This window comes from Vespula vulgaris, chromosome 3 (assembly GCF_905475345.1).
Source record: "Vespula vulgaris chromosome 3, iyVesVulg1.1, whole genome shotgun sequence".
Lineage (NCBI taxonomy): Eukaryota > Metazoa > Arthropoda > Insecta > Hymenoptera > Vespidae > Vespula > Vespula vulgaris.
Genome location: NC_066588.1, coordinates 9,001,242 through 9,018,959, shown reverse-complemented (window position 1 = coordinate 9,018,959; position 17,718 = coordinate 9,001,242). Strand labels below are relative to the sequence as shown.

Genomic DNA, 17,718 nt, shown 5'->3' with positions numbered 1-17,718 from the left:
GTAGAACGGTGGGGTGCACGACGGTCGCGTTGAAAAATGTCCGATTACTTTAATTTATCATCGAGGTGAACGCTGGTAAACAGACCGCGCTCGTATCGTCACGAGAGTAGATCTTTGAGCCGGTGTAGTATCAAATCTGGACGCTACTGTGTCGCCGTTTTAACACGTGGACAGAAAAAAGATAGAAAAGAAAAAAAATATATATATATATACACACATATATATATAAAAAAGAGGAGGAACAAAAATCAAAGTGAGAAAGATAGGGATAGAGAGGGAGAAAAAAAGAGAAAAAAAGAAGTGGTCGTTCGTCGAAGAAACTTGGGGAATCGAATCGACGAGTACATTTTTGAAGGAAAAATAAACATATAGAAAGAGAGAGAGAGAGAGAGAGAGAAAGAAAGAAAGAAAAAGGAAGATTCAGTAATAGAGCTACGAACACGAAGAGTGAGATAGAGGGAGAGGAAGAAGAGGATAAAACGGAAAGTGCAGCGTGACCTGTCCAAAGAACCAGCTTTGGGAGCCTGTGATCACGGTAAGCAAGGTAGGGAAAGAAAGAAAGAAAAAGAGAGAGAGAGAGAGAGAGAGAGAGAGAGAGAGAGAGAGAGAAAGAAAGAAAGAAAGAAAGAAAGAGAATTTGTCCAAAAAATATAGAGTGACCGAGACGAAAAATTCTAAATTAACGTAAATCTCGATGGATTCGTTTACGTGAAAAGAAACTAACGTAAGTAACATATCATAAAATTACTGATAATCATTCTAAAACAATTTTTGTTGACTATTCACTTCGAGGCATTTGCTTCTTCGTCACAGGCGCTCGTTAGTGCGCGCCTTTAGAGGTTAGGTTCGCTTTATTTCTCTTCCCTGGTGCCGCAGCACGCGCGCTGCTTAACACACATCGAGAGACTCTCATTTTTGTGTGCGCATTGCCGTGGCAAGTGAACGCCCATTTCTCGGAGTCGTAGCGGCCTCCGCTTGACAGAATCCGCGAATTGATGCGATCGATATCATCGCATTTACCCTCATCACATTTCACAATGATATTATAATTTCATAACCACATTTTTTTTATATCTTTATGATTTCGTTTATCAACCGGTCGAAGAAAAAAAAAAATTATTTAATACGATGGTATTCTATTCGAAAATAGTTAACACCGCCACGCGGTTTTCGATGTCAGGATAGGAATGTGACGCAGCTGAGTCGGTCTAATCGTTTCTTGATTACATACACGATTGCATTCTTCAACTTTGTTGTTTTTCTATCTTTCCTAAGTTACGTCGATCTCTCGGACGAAATTTATGAAATATATATATATATATAAACAAACTACTTGTTATCGAATAATTTGTATATATACATGTATTGTATTAACTCGTAATCTAATTGTTTTTTTTTTTCTCTAATCAATAGTTTTACAAAATATAATGACGAATATGAGGAAAAATATCTGTAGAAATAGTGTTGAAAAATAAAAAAAGAAAGAGAAGAGAGAGAGAGAGAGAGAGAAATATTTGAAAGAATATTCGAATTAATCGATATGTTTTTTCGTATGATATTAATAATATTTATTGAATTGTTTATTCAGTCGATATTCTCTCTCTCTTTCTCTCTCTCGCTCGCTCTCTACATACATATGTATAACTCGGTCGATTTATAAAAGATCAGAGATCAAAGTATGGAAACATATTCGTGTCGGGTGTGATACAATCGGAACAATTTAAAATACGTATATTTTATATCGCGGGTTACCTTCGATTACGTTTATATTAATTGCTACATTTTGACGAGAGAGAATGGTTTGAATCGTACATTCATATATTATATGTTTGCACGCATATATATGGATATGTATATGTGTATATACATATATGCATACATATATAACGAGATATTAAGAGACGGGCGTTAATATCGATGATAACATGCGCACATAGTGAGCTCGTATCGTGACGAGCGGTATTGTGCAGACAATCAGTGTAATGAACCGTTGTTGCGATTATCTGTCTCTTCGTGGCGAAAGGAACGCCATAAGCATCGAAAGAAGAAAGAGATAGAACATAGAAAATGAATTATCCCGATTCGAAATAATTATATTAATATTCCATTAATACACATAATTGTATTAATAGTCTATATATATATATATATATATATATATATAATTATATTAATAATCCATTAATAGATATGTATGTGTATATGCATCTGTTTATATCTACTTTTTTATATATCTTCAATAACGCAAATAACGTAATCATAACTGAAATTAGATTACATTTAACCATTTTATCGAATAGCAAATCGATATAATTTCTAACAGAAAAGAATCTAATAATCAAGCAAATATAAATACATTTTAAATACGAAACAATCATTTGAAAGAATTTAGTAAATCGATTGAATCATGAATGTTACTTATAATCGTTAATCGATAATAATTTCAAAGATTTTAATTTTCTTTTTATTTCTTTTTATTTGTTTCCTTTTTTTCGAACCCGATCGGTTCTACCAGCTTGTACGGTCCTGATCATTCGCAGACAGTGGCGGCAGCAGTGGTAGCGATAGCCCCATAGTTTTTGTTACGCCCTCTTTTCTCATGAAAATTATCATTCGCTCATGCAGAAGGAGACGAAAGGAAAAAAGAACAGAATCGAAAGAAAGAAAAAAAAAGGAAATGATCAGCGACGAGAGATTGTGGATTAGTAAAAAAGTGACAATTTCATGGTGAATCTCCCATGCTTTGAATTTGCCGTTTATCGAAAATATCCGGACTGACAGACGTCGTCGCGCGTCGTATGTCAAGGAAGAGTGGGGATTGACAGAGATAGGGGTGGGGGAAGAGAGGGGTATTAGGTAAAACATAAGGGTGAAAGAGAGAGACAGATAGTGCTCGTTAGTCGAACGTGGGGCGTGTTTAACACTTACTCTCGTGCGTTTCTTTGTGTGTGCGTGTATGTGCGTTGTGTTAGTATACAAACGATAGTAAACAACTAGTTGGTGAAACGCGCCACGACGGTGTGTTTTTCCCGCATTGCGTTTCCGTCGGCAATATAGTCAGTCACCGTGCATTTAAAAAAAAAAAGAGAGAGAGAGAGAAGAGGGAGAAGGAATTGGGGTAGATTGAAAGCACGTGCTCGCTTAAAAGTATTTTTATCGATGTATGTAAAGATAAATTAATTCGTATTTTACAATCAAATATAACACACATTAACAGCCATTTTGTTGAAACTTTGCACTCCATTTTTTATTTCTTTTTTTTTTCTTTTTTTTTCTTTTTCTTCAATTGTTATTTTCTTTCCTTTTTTATTTCTATTTTTATTTTTATTTTTATTTTTATTTTTATTATGTCGTATTGAAATCATAAGTTGCACCATTCATTTCTTCAACATATATAATAGGTATTAAGTACTAATGATATACGTACATATGATATTTTTAAAAAAAGTTTGTTATTGTATTTATGTGTGTATGTTTTAATGAAAAGTCAATTTATTCAGTGATTTTGATTCTAATAACAGGAATTATGATTGGACTCTATAAGATTTCACGTCGTCCTTGACTAAAGCGCTATCCATCTCTCGCTTGCTTCGGTGCACGTGAAGTAGAGTGGAAGGGGAAAGCGAGAATAGTGAGTTCTTTTTTTCTTCTGATGTAACTCGAAATATTATGATTTACATGTAAATAAGCGAATGTATAATATTATAAATAATATTTTATACGCCAATACTTCTACGCGTCATAATGCAAGATATAAAAGTTTGAATCGTTTACTTTGTCTTAAACGTTTTTGAATTTCGCGCTTCTTTTTCTGTGTTTTTTGTTTATGTTGAAAAAAAAAGAAAAACGGGAGATCAAAGAATTTCTGGTCATAAAGAAACACGATTAATATTAAAGGGATATCATAATCTTAAATCAAGAGGATTTAAACGTAGATAAAAAGAAGTTATACCACCTTGCATTTTCTTACGTGATTAAAGTGGTTAACTTCGTCTGTTTTTTCATTACCATAAATATTGCGGCAATAATAATTGTCAATAGAATTTTATTATGTAATTGCTTTTTATTAATTTCTTTTATTCAAATGATTTTTGTTATTTTATTTGTATAAGCAAAACGAATAAAAGATATTAAACTATGCAAATTGACGTTATCCAAAACTTTGTTTGTTTCGATTTATTTGAACGTCTACGGGTATGATGTACTTACTCAAGAGAAACGTGACAAAATAAGAAAAAGAAGAAGACGCCAAGCGGTCTGGCGAGCCACTTGTGTGACTACCAGTGTTTTCTTTTTTTTCTTGTCTCTTCAGTCAAAAAGTAAAACATTTTATAAAATGACTTCTATTTATAAATCACTACTCACGTTTCTATGTAATATTTATTCTTTATTAAAAGTAAAGTTAAAAGGGTTGTTCGAAAGTTAATAGAAAAAATAAAATAAAAGTAAAGAACATTTTGATGTACCAAACGTCCGTAAACGATACTTCTTTTTTATTGTCTTTTTTTTCTTTCTTTCGTTCTTTTTTTTTTTTTTTTAATCTCGTTTGCTCGTTAGAAGAACACAGGATACCGCGAGCTTTTGCCTCATTTCTTGATAGTTCGTAACAGCTGCGTTAAAATACCTCACGAAGCATTCGAAAAATTCGAATTGCAATATAATACAACAGAGTTTTAAAAGAACGAACAAAAGAAGTTCGATTGTTGTCATCTGTTGAGGAAAGAAAGAGAAAAAAAATGAAAAACGGAAAGAAAGAAATGGTTTGCAGCATTTCGAAGAATGACAAAAGAGAAAAGAGAGAGCGAGAGAGAGAATAGAAAATGGCGGACGACGATATAAATTTCATAAAAGTCACGTGGAAACAATCCGTGCCCTTACGTTTTCACCGTCAGCGATAATATTTTTAAATGAAAACCACAGCGTGGCGACAGCGGGGACGATAAATATTGGTGCTTTAACGGAAAGAATCGTGTGGTCTCGTGAGAGATATAGGAAAGGGTTGGAGGTAGGGGAGAGGAAGAAGCACCACTTGCAAGTAATGGCGCGTTCCCCGTCCTCCTACTCCTTCTCCCCGCCATTCTGCGCTTTCGACACCTCACCACCGCGTGTCCCTTCTTCTATTCCCAATCACAGACGCGAATCTTTTTTCTTCCGACTTTTTCTTTTTCCTTTTCTTTTCTTTTGATTCTTTTTCTTTTTCTTTTTTTTTCTTTTTTGACGACACTACGCCACATCTCACACCTTTCCTTCCGTTCTTCTTTTTCTTCTTCTTCTTCTTCTTCTTCTTCTTTGCTTTTCTTTTTTTTCCTTCATATTCTTTTTCTTTTTCCTTTCTCATCCTTTTTCTCTCGTTTTTTAGTACCTCAAGAAATTATTTTTTAATTGTCCTACGACTGGTGCGCGCTTTGAAATGTAAATGAAAGTTCCCGCGCCAAGCGAATTAGATTGGCACTTCGGTAGATGTTTCTCCCTCACCTTCTTCTTTTTCTTATCACGTGCAAAGAGCTTGAAAAAAAAGTATTTTCGCGAAGACGATGTCAATTCCTCTCTCCTATGTATGTATCTTTTTCTTTCTTTTAATCGAAATTACATAGAATTTATTAACGATACGATAATGTTTAGCGGATCTCCTTGAACTTTTCGTCAGCTGATAACGGATTATTTAACGACGATAAACGCGTTACATTATAACACGCAAAACGCGGATTATATATTATATAAATTGCGATATAATGATACGATAATAATTATACATATGCTCTCTCTTTCTCTCTTTCTCTCTATGAGCACGCGTGCACGTATACGCGTGAAAAATATATTATTATACATAGTAATGTTATATATAATACTTTAACACGTATTATTAAAATATGCGTAAGATTTATAAATAATAGATAATAATAGATTGAAAAAAAGAGCATCGTTCGTTGAAAAGGATATTTTCCAACTCAATCAGAATTCCAATATCCAATCTACGAAGTTGAAAGGATTGAGATATTTTTGTGAGCGTCTTTTTGGCTCTCGCCTTTGGAACTGGAGGTCCAGCGTTATCGATGCCGCAGTACTTTATTTATTCATGCCGAAACGTTGTCTACAATGGGGGTTGAGGGAATTTCAGGAAAATTCAAAAGGGACGTTCGGAATGAAAGCCTTCGGAGCCCTGGGTGTCGGTGGCAGTGGTACTGATGGCGCTGAAGCCGTCTAATGATGACATTTAAATGCAGTGCCGCATCGTTCGGTTCTTCGTACCACGACGACCTCTCTCTCTCTCTCTCTCTCGCTCTCCTTCTGTCCCTCCCCCTAGCTCTCTTTCTCTCTCTCTCTCTTTCTCACGCATATACACGTACACTTCTCTTTCTATCTACTATTCTACCACTTCTTCTCCACCTACCTTCTTCACCTCCAACCACCTTCTCTACCACCAGCCGCTTCTTCCACTTTTGCACGAAGGATCGTGCGAGTTTATGTCGCACTCAAATTAACGATCCTCCTTCAATTTTCCTTTCTCCCCTTACTTAGACTGATTAAATGTGTATTAAGAAGTTTAATACATACAACATGAATATTCTATTTTATTGACATATTTTCTCAAATTTTCTTAATATAGTATTTGTTATATTAACGTTATTAGTTTTGTTTAGTAAAATAATAATTATTATAATTTTATTATTACTATTATTATTATTTACATATTATCGCTTAATATATATATATGAGGAAGTAAAGGAAACATAACGATTCATGTTTTTAAATATTATTTTTTCTCTTTTCCAGCATGTGAGATTGCCTCTGAAGCGAGATAAACTCGCTACAAATTATACTCGAGTGGATCAAAACAAGGATGGAGAGTATTAGGGAGGAATGATAGAATGCAAGAGGGTAGCACCGCCGTGGCGCTAGCGATGGTGACTCCTGGTTATGATCAGGACCCTGCGAGCGGGGTTGCCGATTATACGACCCATCAGGACCAGGCCCAATTCGAAGCAGATAAGAGGGCCGTATATAAGCATCCCCTATTCCCGCTTCTCGCGTTACTCTTTGAAAGATGCGAACAAGCGACTCAGAGTTCGGACAACTCGACGTCCGAGAGCTTCAACATGGATATACAAGCTTTTGTTCAGCATCAAGAAAGAGATCGAAAACCTTTCCTAATCAATGACCCAGAAATTGATGGTTTGGTAAGTTTATTAAGGAAAAAAAAAAGAGAAACAAAAAATAACAAAAGACATTTAATGACTTGCTTTTTACATATCTCGATATATTCGCTATTGAAATAAAAGAACGACTGTTTAACGAATTTCTTTTGTTTTCACATATACGCGATTGTAGATGATCAAGGCGATACAAGTGCTGCGAATTCATCTCCTGGAATTGGAAAAAGTACAGGAGTTGTGCAAAGACTTCTGCAACAGATACATAACGTGCCTGAAAGGCAAGATGCAGAGCGAGAATTTGTTACGCAGCGATTACAGTCATCATGGACACGACATGGGTCCGTCCAGTGGCAGCAATGGCAGCAGTCCATTGCAGGTTAGATGTTTTCACTATGCTCAGGGCACCCTGGCCTGTTCCCTTACCTTAGTAGATATCCTTACGATCAGGGGTGTACGAGTATTAACGAAATATGTTCTACTTTTCGTAAATTTAGAAAAAATAATTTTTCTCTCGAAACATAGTAGAATATAATATTTATATTTGGTGTAAGGACTAGCTTTTACCTAAATGCATATGTTTTATCTTTTATTTACTATTAAATATTAAATAATACTCGTATATTCCTTAAAATATAATAGAACCCCGCCCTGCTCTCTGACGGCTAGTTGCGACATATATTTGCCAGGTGCTGTCATCTACAGGCAATGATGTTGAGTCGGGAACTAACGGATTCAGAGTAAGCAGAGGGGATCTGCTATTGGAAAACGTTGGTGCAAATCAAGTAGCCGTACAAGAGGATGTTGGAAACGATAGACCTTCCTCGGTTCGATCGACATCTACCAATCAATGTTCTGTCAGATCTAACAGCCAGGATCATGATGAGCCAGTATCACCCTCTACGGTACATGGAAGTACACCACTTTCTCAGATTGGCGCTCATCCTTGCACTCCTGTTAACGATATGTATCTTGGTCAAGGTTAGTGAAGGAATTCATTTTGATGTTTTTTAATATATCACAAATAACATAAAATTGTATTTCATCTTCATGACTTTAGCCCGAATTAAATTATTCATCGAGGTCTTCTTTTTATTTATAGTTTATGTAATAAGGATCGTAATGTATAGTAATTAGTTTTCAAAGAAGTCCTAAATTGTTGAGAAAAACAAGTTATAAATTCACATTTATAGATGATATCGACTATGTAAATACTGCTGACAGAATATATTTAGAAGAAGTTGGATACTGGGGTCTTCTAGCACTACAAGAACGGGAAACCGAATATGTGGATGTTGGAGATGCTAATGATGAAAAGTATTTTGGTTAGACATTATTACATATCTTGAGTTTTTTGATACGCACTTATTAAAAAAATTTAAGTTAAAGAACGATAAGTCGTCGATATCTTTTAATGAAACGTAGAGGATTTTTTCATGCTGATAATCGATAAAATTGGGCACATTATTGTTAATATACTTATTATTATAAGAACCTTAACTCGTTTTCTATACGCCGCAACAATCAATCGTTTTTAGATATTACTGTTGCAGGATCCCCTTCTCCAGCTCCAAGCGAAGATGAAGAAGAATGTGGCACTGGTACTGTTACCTCAAATCATGGTAGTATTCACGGTAGTAATCATGGAAATGTCAAAAAGGGCAGACAGAAGCGTGGCGTTCTACCTAAACAAGCGACTAGTATCATGCGAACATGGCTCTTTGCTCATATAGTTGTAAGTTAATAGTTCTACAATCACGTGATATAACAAATGATACAATAACGATAAGAAAATATTATAACAAGAAACTTTTCTTGCAGCATCCTTACCCTACGGAAGATGAGAAACGACAAATCGCGAGTCAGACAAATCTAACATTGCTTCAAGTTAATAACTGGTTTATAAATGCGCGCAGACGAATCTTACAACCTATGCTCGACGGTGCTGGTGCTGAAGCGGTATCTCGTGTAGGAAAACGTCATAAGGTGTCCAAGCATGCGGTTCAGCAACAACAAATTCAACAGCAACAAGCTGGCTGGCAGTCCGAAGAATCGGGAAGTGACTCGGGTTCTAGCGATGGTGAAGGAGGTGCCGATAGATCAAAAGACGGTAACGATAGCGATGAAGATGATCTTCACTGACCTCTGTCGATCACTGAAACGTCAACCTCTTTAAGGTACCTTCAAATCCAGTTGCTTATTACAGTATTAAGGTATTCGAGGATAGATTTCGCTTTAACTGTTAAATACGTAATCATTCTCGCGGCAACCAAGGGTACATGAGTAGAGGTTATCACGCTCTCTTATCTAGCGATGTTTCTGGTCTGGCTTCCTTTATATTAAAACAAAATTCTTGTCTCTAAATGATTAATTAATCTCCACTCATTACCCAAAAGATAATATTTCAAACAGAAATACGAAAATCGATGTTCCATAAGTACTGGAAAGAAATCAAGGTCTTCGATGTGTAACTTAATTAGAGATACGATTGCGTTTACGAGAAAAGATATAAAATTTATTTACTGGTGATACATCTTCAGTTTGGTAAATTAGTAATAAGGATTAAATTATTCCTAGCACTTTTATGGATTACCAATGTTTATTGCTAGAGTCGTTCCGAGAGTTATGACACCATCGTATCTGCAGAAAATATAATTAGTACTTCCACGATTCAATATTTTTTTACAATTTATCGTAAAAACTTTTTTTAGTCTGCAAGCAATAGAAATGTTACTTGAAAGTATTATCCGCACTGTTTAATTTACACAAAAAAAAAAAGAAATAAAGAAATGCAGACAATAGATAAAATGCTACATATAATAATGATATTAAAATCTGTATATATCATACGATTTTGTTATTTACTGTAATTTCTATTACAATCATCTAATTTCACTAAGAATATCTTCGGAGATGCGGAACATGCCATAATATACTAGCGTTTTTATATTTTTATACAAAAGAAATTGCTTTCTAAAAAGGTATATTCTTTGTAAAGTTACAATAACTTAAATTTTATCATGTTTTTCTAATCTACGTGTGATAATGAGAGAATAATAAAAGAAGGGCAGTGTCTGAACGAGTAACCAATATTTAATTTCTTTCACCTGTATTTTAATATGACTTAACTTTGTAAAGAAAATTAGTAAATTTAACTAAACGAGTCGACTTTGTTAAATTAAATGTTGAATTTCTTCCTGTACACGACATCCACTAGTCTTGTATTCGCCGCAGACTCAGTTGTTTCAATTGTGCAGATATAATTAATAAAAGTTTTATATATATGTATATATATATAAAACTGTAGACTTATAATCATTGTTTTCTGTGCCATCAAGGAGCGTGGTAACTTCCACAATCTTTATTCAGCTCTGCAGTGTCGTGACATAGCAAAGTGCTGTCCCTCCAAGTTAACAATAATAATTATAATAACAATAACGAAAATGACGAGGATAGTAATAGTACTAATAATAATACGACTATTAGTAACACAATGATAATATAATAATACTTTAAATATATGATGATTATATTTTTAAACTCTAAGTGTCGTCTCTGTGCAAGTACCGTAATTTATAAGACGGTATTACTGTACATATGAATATGGAACTGTTACTAAGATACAAAACTGAAGAAAAATTATTACTATCTAAAAGAAAAATGGAACTTTCCTTTTAAATTGATAAAGTCTAGCGAACGACGACACCCACATGCCATTTGTAGAATATAAGTATTTGTACTTTTGCTGTCTACACATGATCATTACGTTTTACAACAAATATTTATATTTACTGAATACAGAGTGTTGGAAATTTGGTTGATTCGATAAATATTCTATATGGAAAATAATAAAAATAATAGAATTTCTATTATAATGAGTTGCGTCGATTAGAAATATTAAAAATAATTTTTGTTACAAATTTTGAAAGTGTTTCTTTCATAATGTACAAGAAACATTATACTTATTCCATGTAATCTCTTCTGATGTTCCGTCCATCACTTTGTACATTTACGGATACATTTTCTTCCTGGATAATTTAAAAAAAAAAAAAAAAGAAAGAATGAAAGAAAGAAAGAAAGAAAGAAAAGAAGGAAAAGAAAGAATAAAAATGAAAGAAAACCAGAGCAGACATATGTAACATAATGAAATTCTCTCGTAAAAAGAATATTGCAATGAAATTTAGAATTTTTCTTTAGGATTATATTTGAATAGTTCAATGTATAGTACATATTTCAGTTTCTTCTTTTATGAGTTTGCACAGATATCTCACAGCTTATACACGATCACACTAGTCAGTTGAGTCTAAGAAAAAAACAAAGTTCTTAAAACAATAATATTGAACTATCACTTGTACACAGTAAAGTTACATAAACCTAAAGTCTTGAGTACTTCCTTATGCTTTAATGTACATAGTAGATTTACAGAGTGCTTCCATTAGTAATTTATAAATTATCCTTCAGTGTATTTACAAACGTGTACTTGAAGAGATTAAATGTAAGATTTTGACTAACTTCAATTGAAAATTTTGTCCAATGTATTATTGTAAACTGAGATATGCAAAAACAGATGTGCTGACATTATTGTACAATTAAAGTCCAGTAAAACGCTATTATCAGTTGAAGACAGCTGACAGTATAGCTCCATATATGTGGTAGTAAAAGAAATTAATATAATATAATACAAAAAAGGAAATGTGTAAAGGTGATGTACGAATGAACGAACGGTGGTTTAACTAGAAATACATGTACTATTTGATAAATGATGTACGCTTAAATTTTCAAAACATCTGTTCCCTTGTAGCTTCATCAAAATTCTTTGCAAATTTTTAAGGGCACAAATGCTACCTAGTTAGGCCGCTGTTTCTAAATGACAGCAATAATACATGCTCCTGGCGGCATGAGAGACTAAAAGAATCATTGCTTTAATATGTAACATAAACTACCTGGTACGGAACTATACTGTTTTTAAATGATTAGAATTCAGATAATGTTAGATTAAGAGGTAGGTTGTAAGGCTGAACCACGTATACGTATGTGCTGCGGCACCAGACGACTGTGATAACTCGGTGGGCGGTGCCCAGCCTCCTACTTCATACTTGTATACTAAAAGCTACGAAATACTTACAAAAAACAAGTGGGGAAAAACTTACTGATTTTGAGGAGGTTGAACGTGTGTCGTAAACGTGCGCGTTAAATGAGAAAAAAAAACAAAAAACAAAAAAAAGGACAAAAAAAACATTAAAAAAATAGTCCATATGCACATGAATAAAGTAATTTTGTATGCACTTGGCATGTTTTTATTATATCTAAATACTTTCGTCCTCTATATACATGTGCGTAGAAAAGAAAATTTCCACATGTGCATATGAACTGAACAAGTAGGCCTCATCACGTCTCTGCACGTTGATTATCATGTAATGTGCGAGTCCTACGTGTGAATTACATTAAGTAAGGTAGGAATGGACCAGAAACACGTTATTGTAATCTGAAACGTTCTTTATTTTGAAATGAATATGAAGTTTAGTTGTGGTTTTTAATGTCATTTTATTTGTTAATGTTAAGAAATTTTGTTACTCTTTTTGTTGCTTTGAATTACGAGATTATATTAATTTGTTATTTTACTTTGAATTGGTGAATGTATTCACATAAAAAAAGCAAGTTCTTAAGCACGCGTTACTACAATTGTATCTTTTATTAAAATTTTACAAATGAAAAAAATTCTTTCTTGCAGTTTCAAGAAATAATTCCCATTGATAGAACATTTAATTATCTTTATTTGGCTGGAATTAAAGCGTAAGGAAAAATTGAAAATAATTGGTCCATTCCTAACTTCCGCCAAATTTTTAAGACGTAAACTACACGTATTACATACTTAAAATGCGTATTAAAAAGCATAATTAAATAAAACGAATATTTCTCTCTCATGTACATCAAGGCCCTGTTAAATAAGTTGTTTATTGATAATAAATGCCATCACGCTTGCAATACAAATTTTCCATCTTTATCATACTGATAAGTCACTGGTCATATTGTTACTAATAATATACAGCATTTTGTAAAACAAATATAAGATCCTGCTACATATTTTAGTGTAGTAACTAAAAACGATATATTGTAGCAATTAAGAAAATTTATGCTCAAGTTTTGTGTTTTACATTTGGCTTTCACAGTTTATGCCAAGTAAATGAGCATACGATATATACTTGAAATGATATTAATCCTGCATAAATTTTGTTCTTATAATTGTCTGTCTACTTCTTCACCCTATACATTCTATGTACATGTTATTCCATTTCTTGGATTATAATTAAAAAATACAATCAATAAGAAGACTTATGCCATATAGGTATCAATTAGTTTTTTTAAAGTGATATTATGTGAGTGTTCATTTTTATTCAGTTTTAATGTTATACATCGAAATACTTAATTTTTCGTTTAGTATAATCAGTTTGGATGTTTCAAAAATGTGGTATACACGTTCTTATACAATGCTATATAAAAATGACTGTCTCTATAATTTTTTTCTTCTATCTAAAGAATACATTATTCTATTTAATTTGGAGTTTTATAAGTATTTAAATTGTACTACATGAAAGGTATTGTACAGGCTTTCGTCAACTATGCACTCGCTATATGAAGAATGCAAAATTTCATTTACAATATACAGATGAAATGTATAAAGGAAAGTAATTGATGAATTTACTATAAAAAATATATAGTATTATACACGGTAATACAATATTAAATATATTAAATAAAAAAGAAATAAATATATCTTATTAGAAATCTTCATTATTCATTCAATTATAGAAATACGTTGGTTATTGAGTGCAATTAAGTAAATAGATTAATTTTTAGTTTTTAAGTTATTAACAAAAATCTGTAAGCAGGATATGACAAAAATGCTTTATCATTATAAATATAACGATATATATCACGACAGTGTCTTTCGTCAAAGTAGTTCATTGACTAACAATAAAAGTAAGAGCGACACTTATTATAATTTGTTGGCAAACGATGTTGAATAATTTTCATAAAAATATCTTTTTTCAAGTATGAACGCTTCGATTAAAAGTTTATTATGAATTAAATTTTTCAACTTGACTTTGTGAATTTTTCTGAAAATCTGAATTTAATATTATAGCTTAAAGAAGTGAAATATTTCTTAAAACATTTCACGCTAAATCATACATACATTCTTACTGTAAACACTGTATTGTACATTAGACTTATTACAATATTCCCAGATAAATAGTTTCTTTCTAGTGAGGTGAGACTTAAATTTTGACACTGATAAAAAGATTGCCCGAGGGCACATTAATGCACATGTATGTTTAAAAACTTGTTACGGGAACATCATCTCTTCGATGATCCAACCTGATCATTGATATCTGGTCCACAGCGTATTCCTAGCAATCTGCGGTTTGCCTGTAAAATGAAACTTTGTAATTATTATCTTAGAAACTATATTTGCCTTTTTTCTTCTTTTAAGTTAAGATATATATTTTCACCTGGAATTAAATAATATATCAGCCTTGACATTAATAAACCACACTAAGAGAAAAGATACACTGGTTACTATACTTCCAAGAATCATGCTAAGACGTTCTGTTGCCGCTGAAGCTTTCAGAAACATTCTTAGGTTTATCGTTTGCCATATTGATTCTGTCCATGTTGGGTAGATGCCTGACTTCATATCATAATCTGTATTAAATAGGGTAATGTATAATTATCATTATATGATCATTATATTTACTTCAATAAATTAATAGTAATAAAAGTACTTACTGTTGATGATGAATGCTGGGCTTGCAGCTATACTATAATTTACAGTCGAATTTAAACATACTCCAGTTAAATCATATCCATTAATCCATTCAAGATTACGAGCATAACATTCAGATTCATTTATATCTAATATGTTTTCACCAGTTAAGAAAGAAAAAAGTCGAGCAGTTAAAATTGTAATAGTATTAGGCAACCTGTCTATACCGACATATAATGGTAAAATTATATTTGGTAATCTTATTCCTGGAGAGTTTGATGCATAAAATAAGTTGCAATTTGCACTTTCTAAATAACAGGATAACATCTCTGAAATAAGATCTTCAACCCAAGTTAAATTTTCAGTTCGACTTGCATCATGACCTGTAACATTATAGTATAGAACCTCTGCCAAAGTAACGGCTACTTTTGTTAAATTTAGTACAAGATTGTTCATGTATCTAAAATAAAAAAAAAAAGGAATTATTATTACAATTATATACTTCTATATTTTAGTATAATTTATAATACCTATTGGACTTAAAAGAATCGGCAATGTCTAAAACGCTGTTATAATATTTATTAATGAACTGTTTGGGATGATTAGCTATAACGACTGTAGTAAGATTTGGATTTGTTTTCAAAAAGCTTTGTACAGATGTAGGTGGGACACTATCATTTAATACTTTGGCTGGTAAATCTTTAGTTAACTGCCTTATTATTTGATCATTATCATTATTGTTAATATGCATATATAAATTTCCTTCACTTAGTTGACCAAGTTCAATTACTTTTACAATCTCATCGAATTTTAAATTAATTCCACCGAGTGCATCGAAATTACCCGTTTTCAGATCATATACTAATCGACTAGAACCTATATAGTCGAAAACTTCTCCATTAAGAAGACTAAAAACAACATTTGTGTCTGAAACAATTAATCGTGTAAGTTATATTTCTTTGTTAGATAATTACACATCAAGATTATGGAAGAAATAACTTACTATTTACAGTTGGATTTAAATAATTCAAATAAGTTGCAGTAGTTATTAATGTAACCAGGCCTGTTACTATATTTTGAGCTCCAGGAGAAAATCCATCAAACAAAGAAAATGCATCTAGTCTAGCTGTTACCATAATTACAGAATTGGAATCCTTTTTTAGTGGTGCTAACGGCCAATGTATATTTCTATCTCCAAGTGTATCACAGAACATTGTTGGATTAATATTCAAATAAAAGTTACTACGTTTTATACATGATTCAGAGTTAACTGCCGAAAACATAAAAGATGTCATTTCCAATGCACACAAAGATCGTTTACTTTGATTTTCAAGATCATAAGCATTGTAAGTCCAAAAACAAGACTTTACAGCTTTTACAAGTGTTTTATTCTGCAATCATAAAAAATTACTATTATCATATATATAATATATGTAATAGTACAATTATAATTATAATCCATTTATATATATATATATATACATAAATTTATAACCTCCATATAGAACATAGGAAATGGCCAGTCTTCCATTAAAATGGATGATCCATAAGGATTCCATGGATTTGTTTCATTACATTTTTTATAACTTGAATATCTATTCGGACATGTATCCTCAGGTGAATAAAAATCTGGATACTTTTCACTAACATTTCTTATTAATAGAATACCATTAATGTTATTAGAATTTTTCAAACGTATAAGATTATCTTTTGTAAACGTAAAAAATGTTAAAACTGCAATATATGGACCTGCAGTTGCATTTGTCTCTAACCATCTGATATCATTTTCATGTTCTACTAAATGTATTGCTCCAACACTACCAGATCTACTTGCTACAACGGGCAAAAGTAATTAATATTAAACATCTTAGAGAGAATCTTTTTCAATAATTTTAGTTGTGAAGATATTTATGATAATAAATAGATGAAATAAAATATATAAAGATTTAATCTAATTGGACACTTACAAGTGCAACCAAACTGATGTGTTCCATTGTGTCTTCGGAAACAAGATGCAAGTGCATCCAGTTCTGTATAAATCATATCCTTTATTCTTTCGGCAGTAACTGCAATTAGGAATTTTATTAAAAAATTATCTGTTACAAAAATGACTTTAATACAATGTACGAAAAATACATGCTATATGTAAAAAAAAATTGCGTACCAAAATGTATCATTACTAATATAAGAAGATATTTCCATGTTACAGATCTTGCCATTATTATCACTGATCACGTCAAACGTCAAAGTAAAAAATTGTGAGACAGTAAAAATAGAGATTATGAAGAATAGATTACTCAACACAGATAGTAGAAAGAAAGCATTGATTTGACGAACTTTAAACTTTACTAAAATTGAAATATGTACTGTCACATCTTACGAAGTACGAGTCTCGAAAAAATAAATTTCCTTCGAGGAGTTTTTGTTAGACTCAGATTAATGGCCTCAACTGCTGTATGCATTTCTATGGCATGGGACTGGCAATCAACGGAATGCCTGACGACAAGCCAATCAAATGACAGCTATCTTCATCTTTGACAAATGAGAATACTACGATTTATCTTTATTTCAAGGATGAGGATTGGTTGACGGATACTCGACGCTAGAATTCACTTCTTCTATTGGTGGATTGAATATATTTATTGCCGGATAGGCTAATTCTCTTATCCTCCATTCGATTGGCTCGGTTCCAGAAGAAAGTAGAATTAATTGGCGGTAAAATCGTACAAAGAATTTATCGATAATCCCGCAGAAAACGAATTCCTCGATCGTATTTAAACGATTTGTAAATAAAATTAAAAT

The 17,718-nt window shown here is 32.4% G+C and overlaps 2 protein-coding genes across 9 annotated transcripts; one reads left to right on the top strand and one right to left on the bottom strand.

Moving 5' to 3' along the window:
- Positions 1–2: 2 nt before the first annotated feature.
- Positions 3–14,718, top strand: LOC127062819 (homeobox protein PKNOX2-like). Of its 8 annotated transcripts, none has more exons than XM_050991633.1 (7): positions 3–535; positions 6,775–7,178; positions 7,330–7,530; positions 7,841–8,132; positions 8,345–8,476; positions 8,690–8,886; positions 8,973–14,718. In XM_050991633.1, the coding sequence occupies exons 2-7, from the start codon at positions 6,870–6,872 to the stop codon at positions 9,291–9,293; spliced, it is 1,452 nt and encodes a 483-aa protein (XP_050847590.1). In that variant the 5' UTR covers positions 3–535; positions 6,775–6,869; the 3' UTR covers positions 9,294–14,718. The 8 variants fall into 8 exon arrangements, with proteins under 8 accessions (XP_050847590.1, XP_050847585.1, XP_050847583.1 ...); XM_050991628.1 differs by lacking the exon at positions 8,345–8,476 and adding an exon at positions 3,522–3,631 and having other exon boundaries at positions 8–535; XM_050991629.1 differs by lacking the exons at positions 3–535; positions 8,345–8,476 and adding exons at positions 3,014–3,161; positions 3,522–3,631.
- LOC127062817 (nicastrin) lies at positions 13,523–17,386 on the bottom strand. Its single transcript, XM_050991623.1, has 8 exons — positions 17,081–17,386; positions 16,884–16,982; positions 16,412–16,749; positions 15,920–16,307; positions 15,447–15,843; positions 14,940–15,376; positions 14,663–14,855; positions 13,523–14,579 (listed from the first exon to the last, which is right to left on the bottom strand). The coding sequence occupies exons 1-8, from the start codon at positions 17,133–17,135 to the stop codon at positions 14,561–14,563; spliced, it is 1,926 nt and encodes a 641-aa protein (XP_050847580.1). The 5' UTR covers positions 17,136–17,386; the 3' UTR covers positions 13,523–14,560.
- Positions 17,387–17,718: the final 332 nt, after the last annotated feature.

Coding starts and splice junctions, on each gene's coding strand:
- LOC127062819 (XM_050991633.1), top strand. CDS start 6,870: ATGCAAGAGGGTAGCACCGCCGTGGCGCTAGCGATGGTGACTCCTGGT. Junction 7,531..7,840: donor ATGGCAGCAGTCCATTGCAG/GTTAGATGTTTT, acceptor TATATTTGCCAG/GTGCTGTCATCTACAGGCAA. Junction 8,477..8,689: donor TAATGATGAAAAGTATTTTG/GTTAGACATTAT, acceptor AATCGTTTTTAG/ATATTACTGTTGCAGGATCC.
- LOC127062817 (XM_050991623.1), bottom strand. CDS start 17,135: ATGGCAAGATCTGTAACATGGAAATATCTTCTTATATTAGTAATGATA. Junction 16,983..17,080: donor ATTAGTAATGATACATTTTG/GTACGCAATTTT, acceptor TCCTAATTGCAG/TTACTGCCGAAAGAATAAAG. Junction 16,308..16,411: donor TTCCTATGTTCTATATGGAG/GTTATAAATTTA, acceptor TTATGATTGCAG/AATAAAACACTTGTAAAAGC.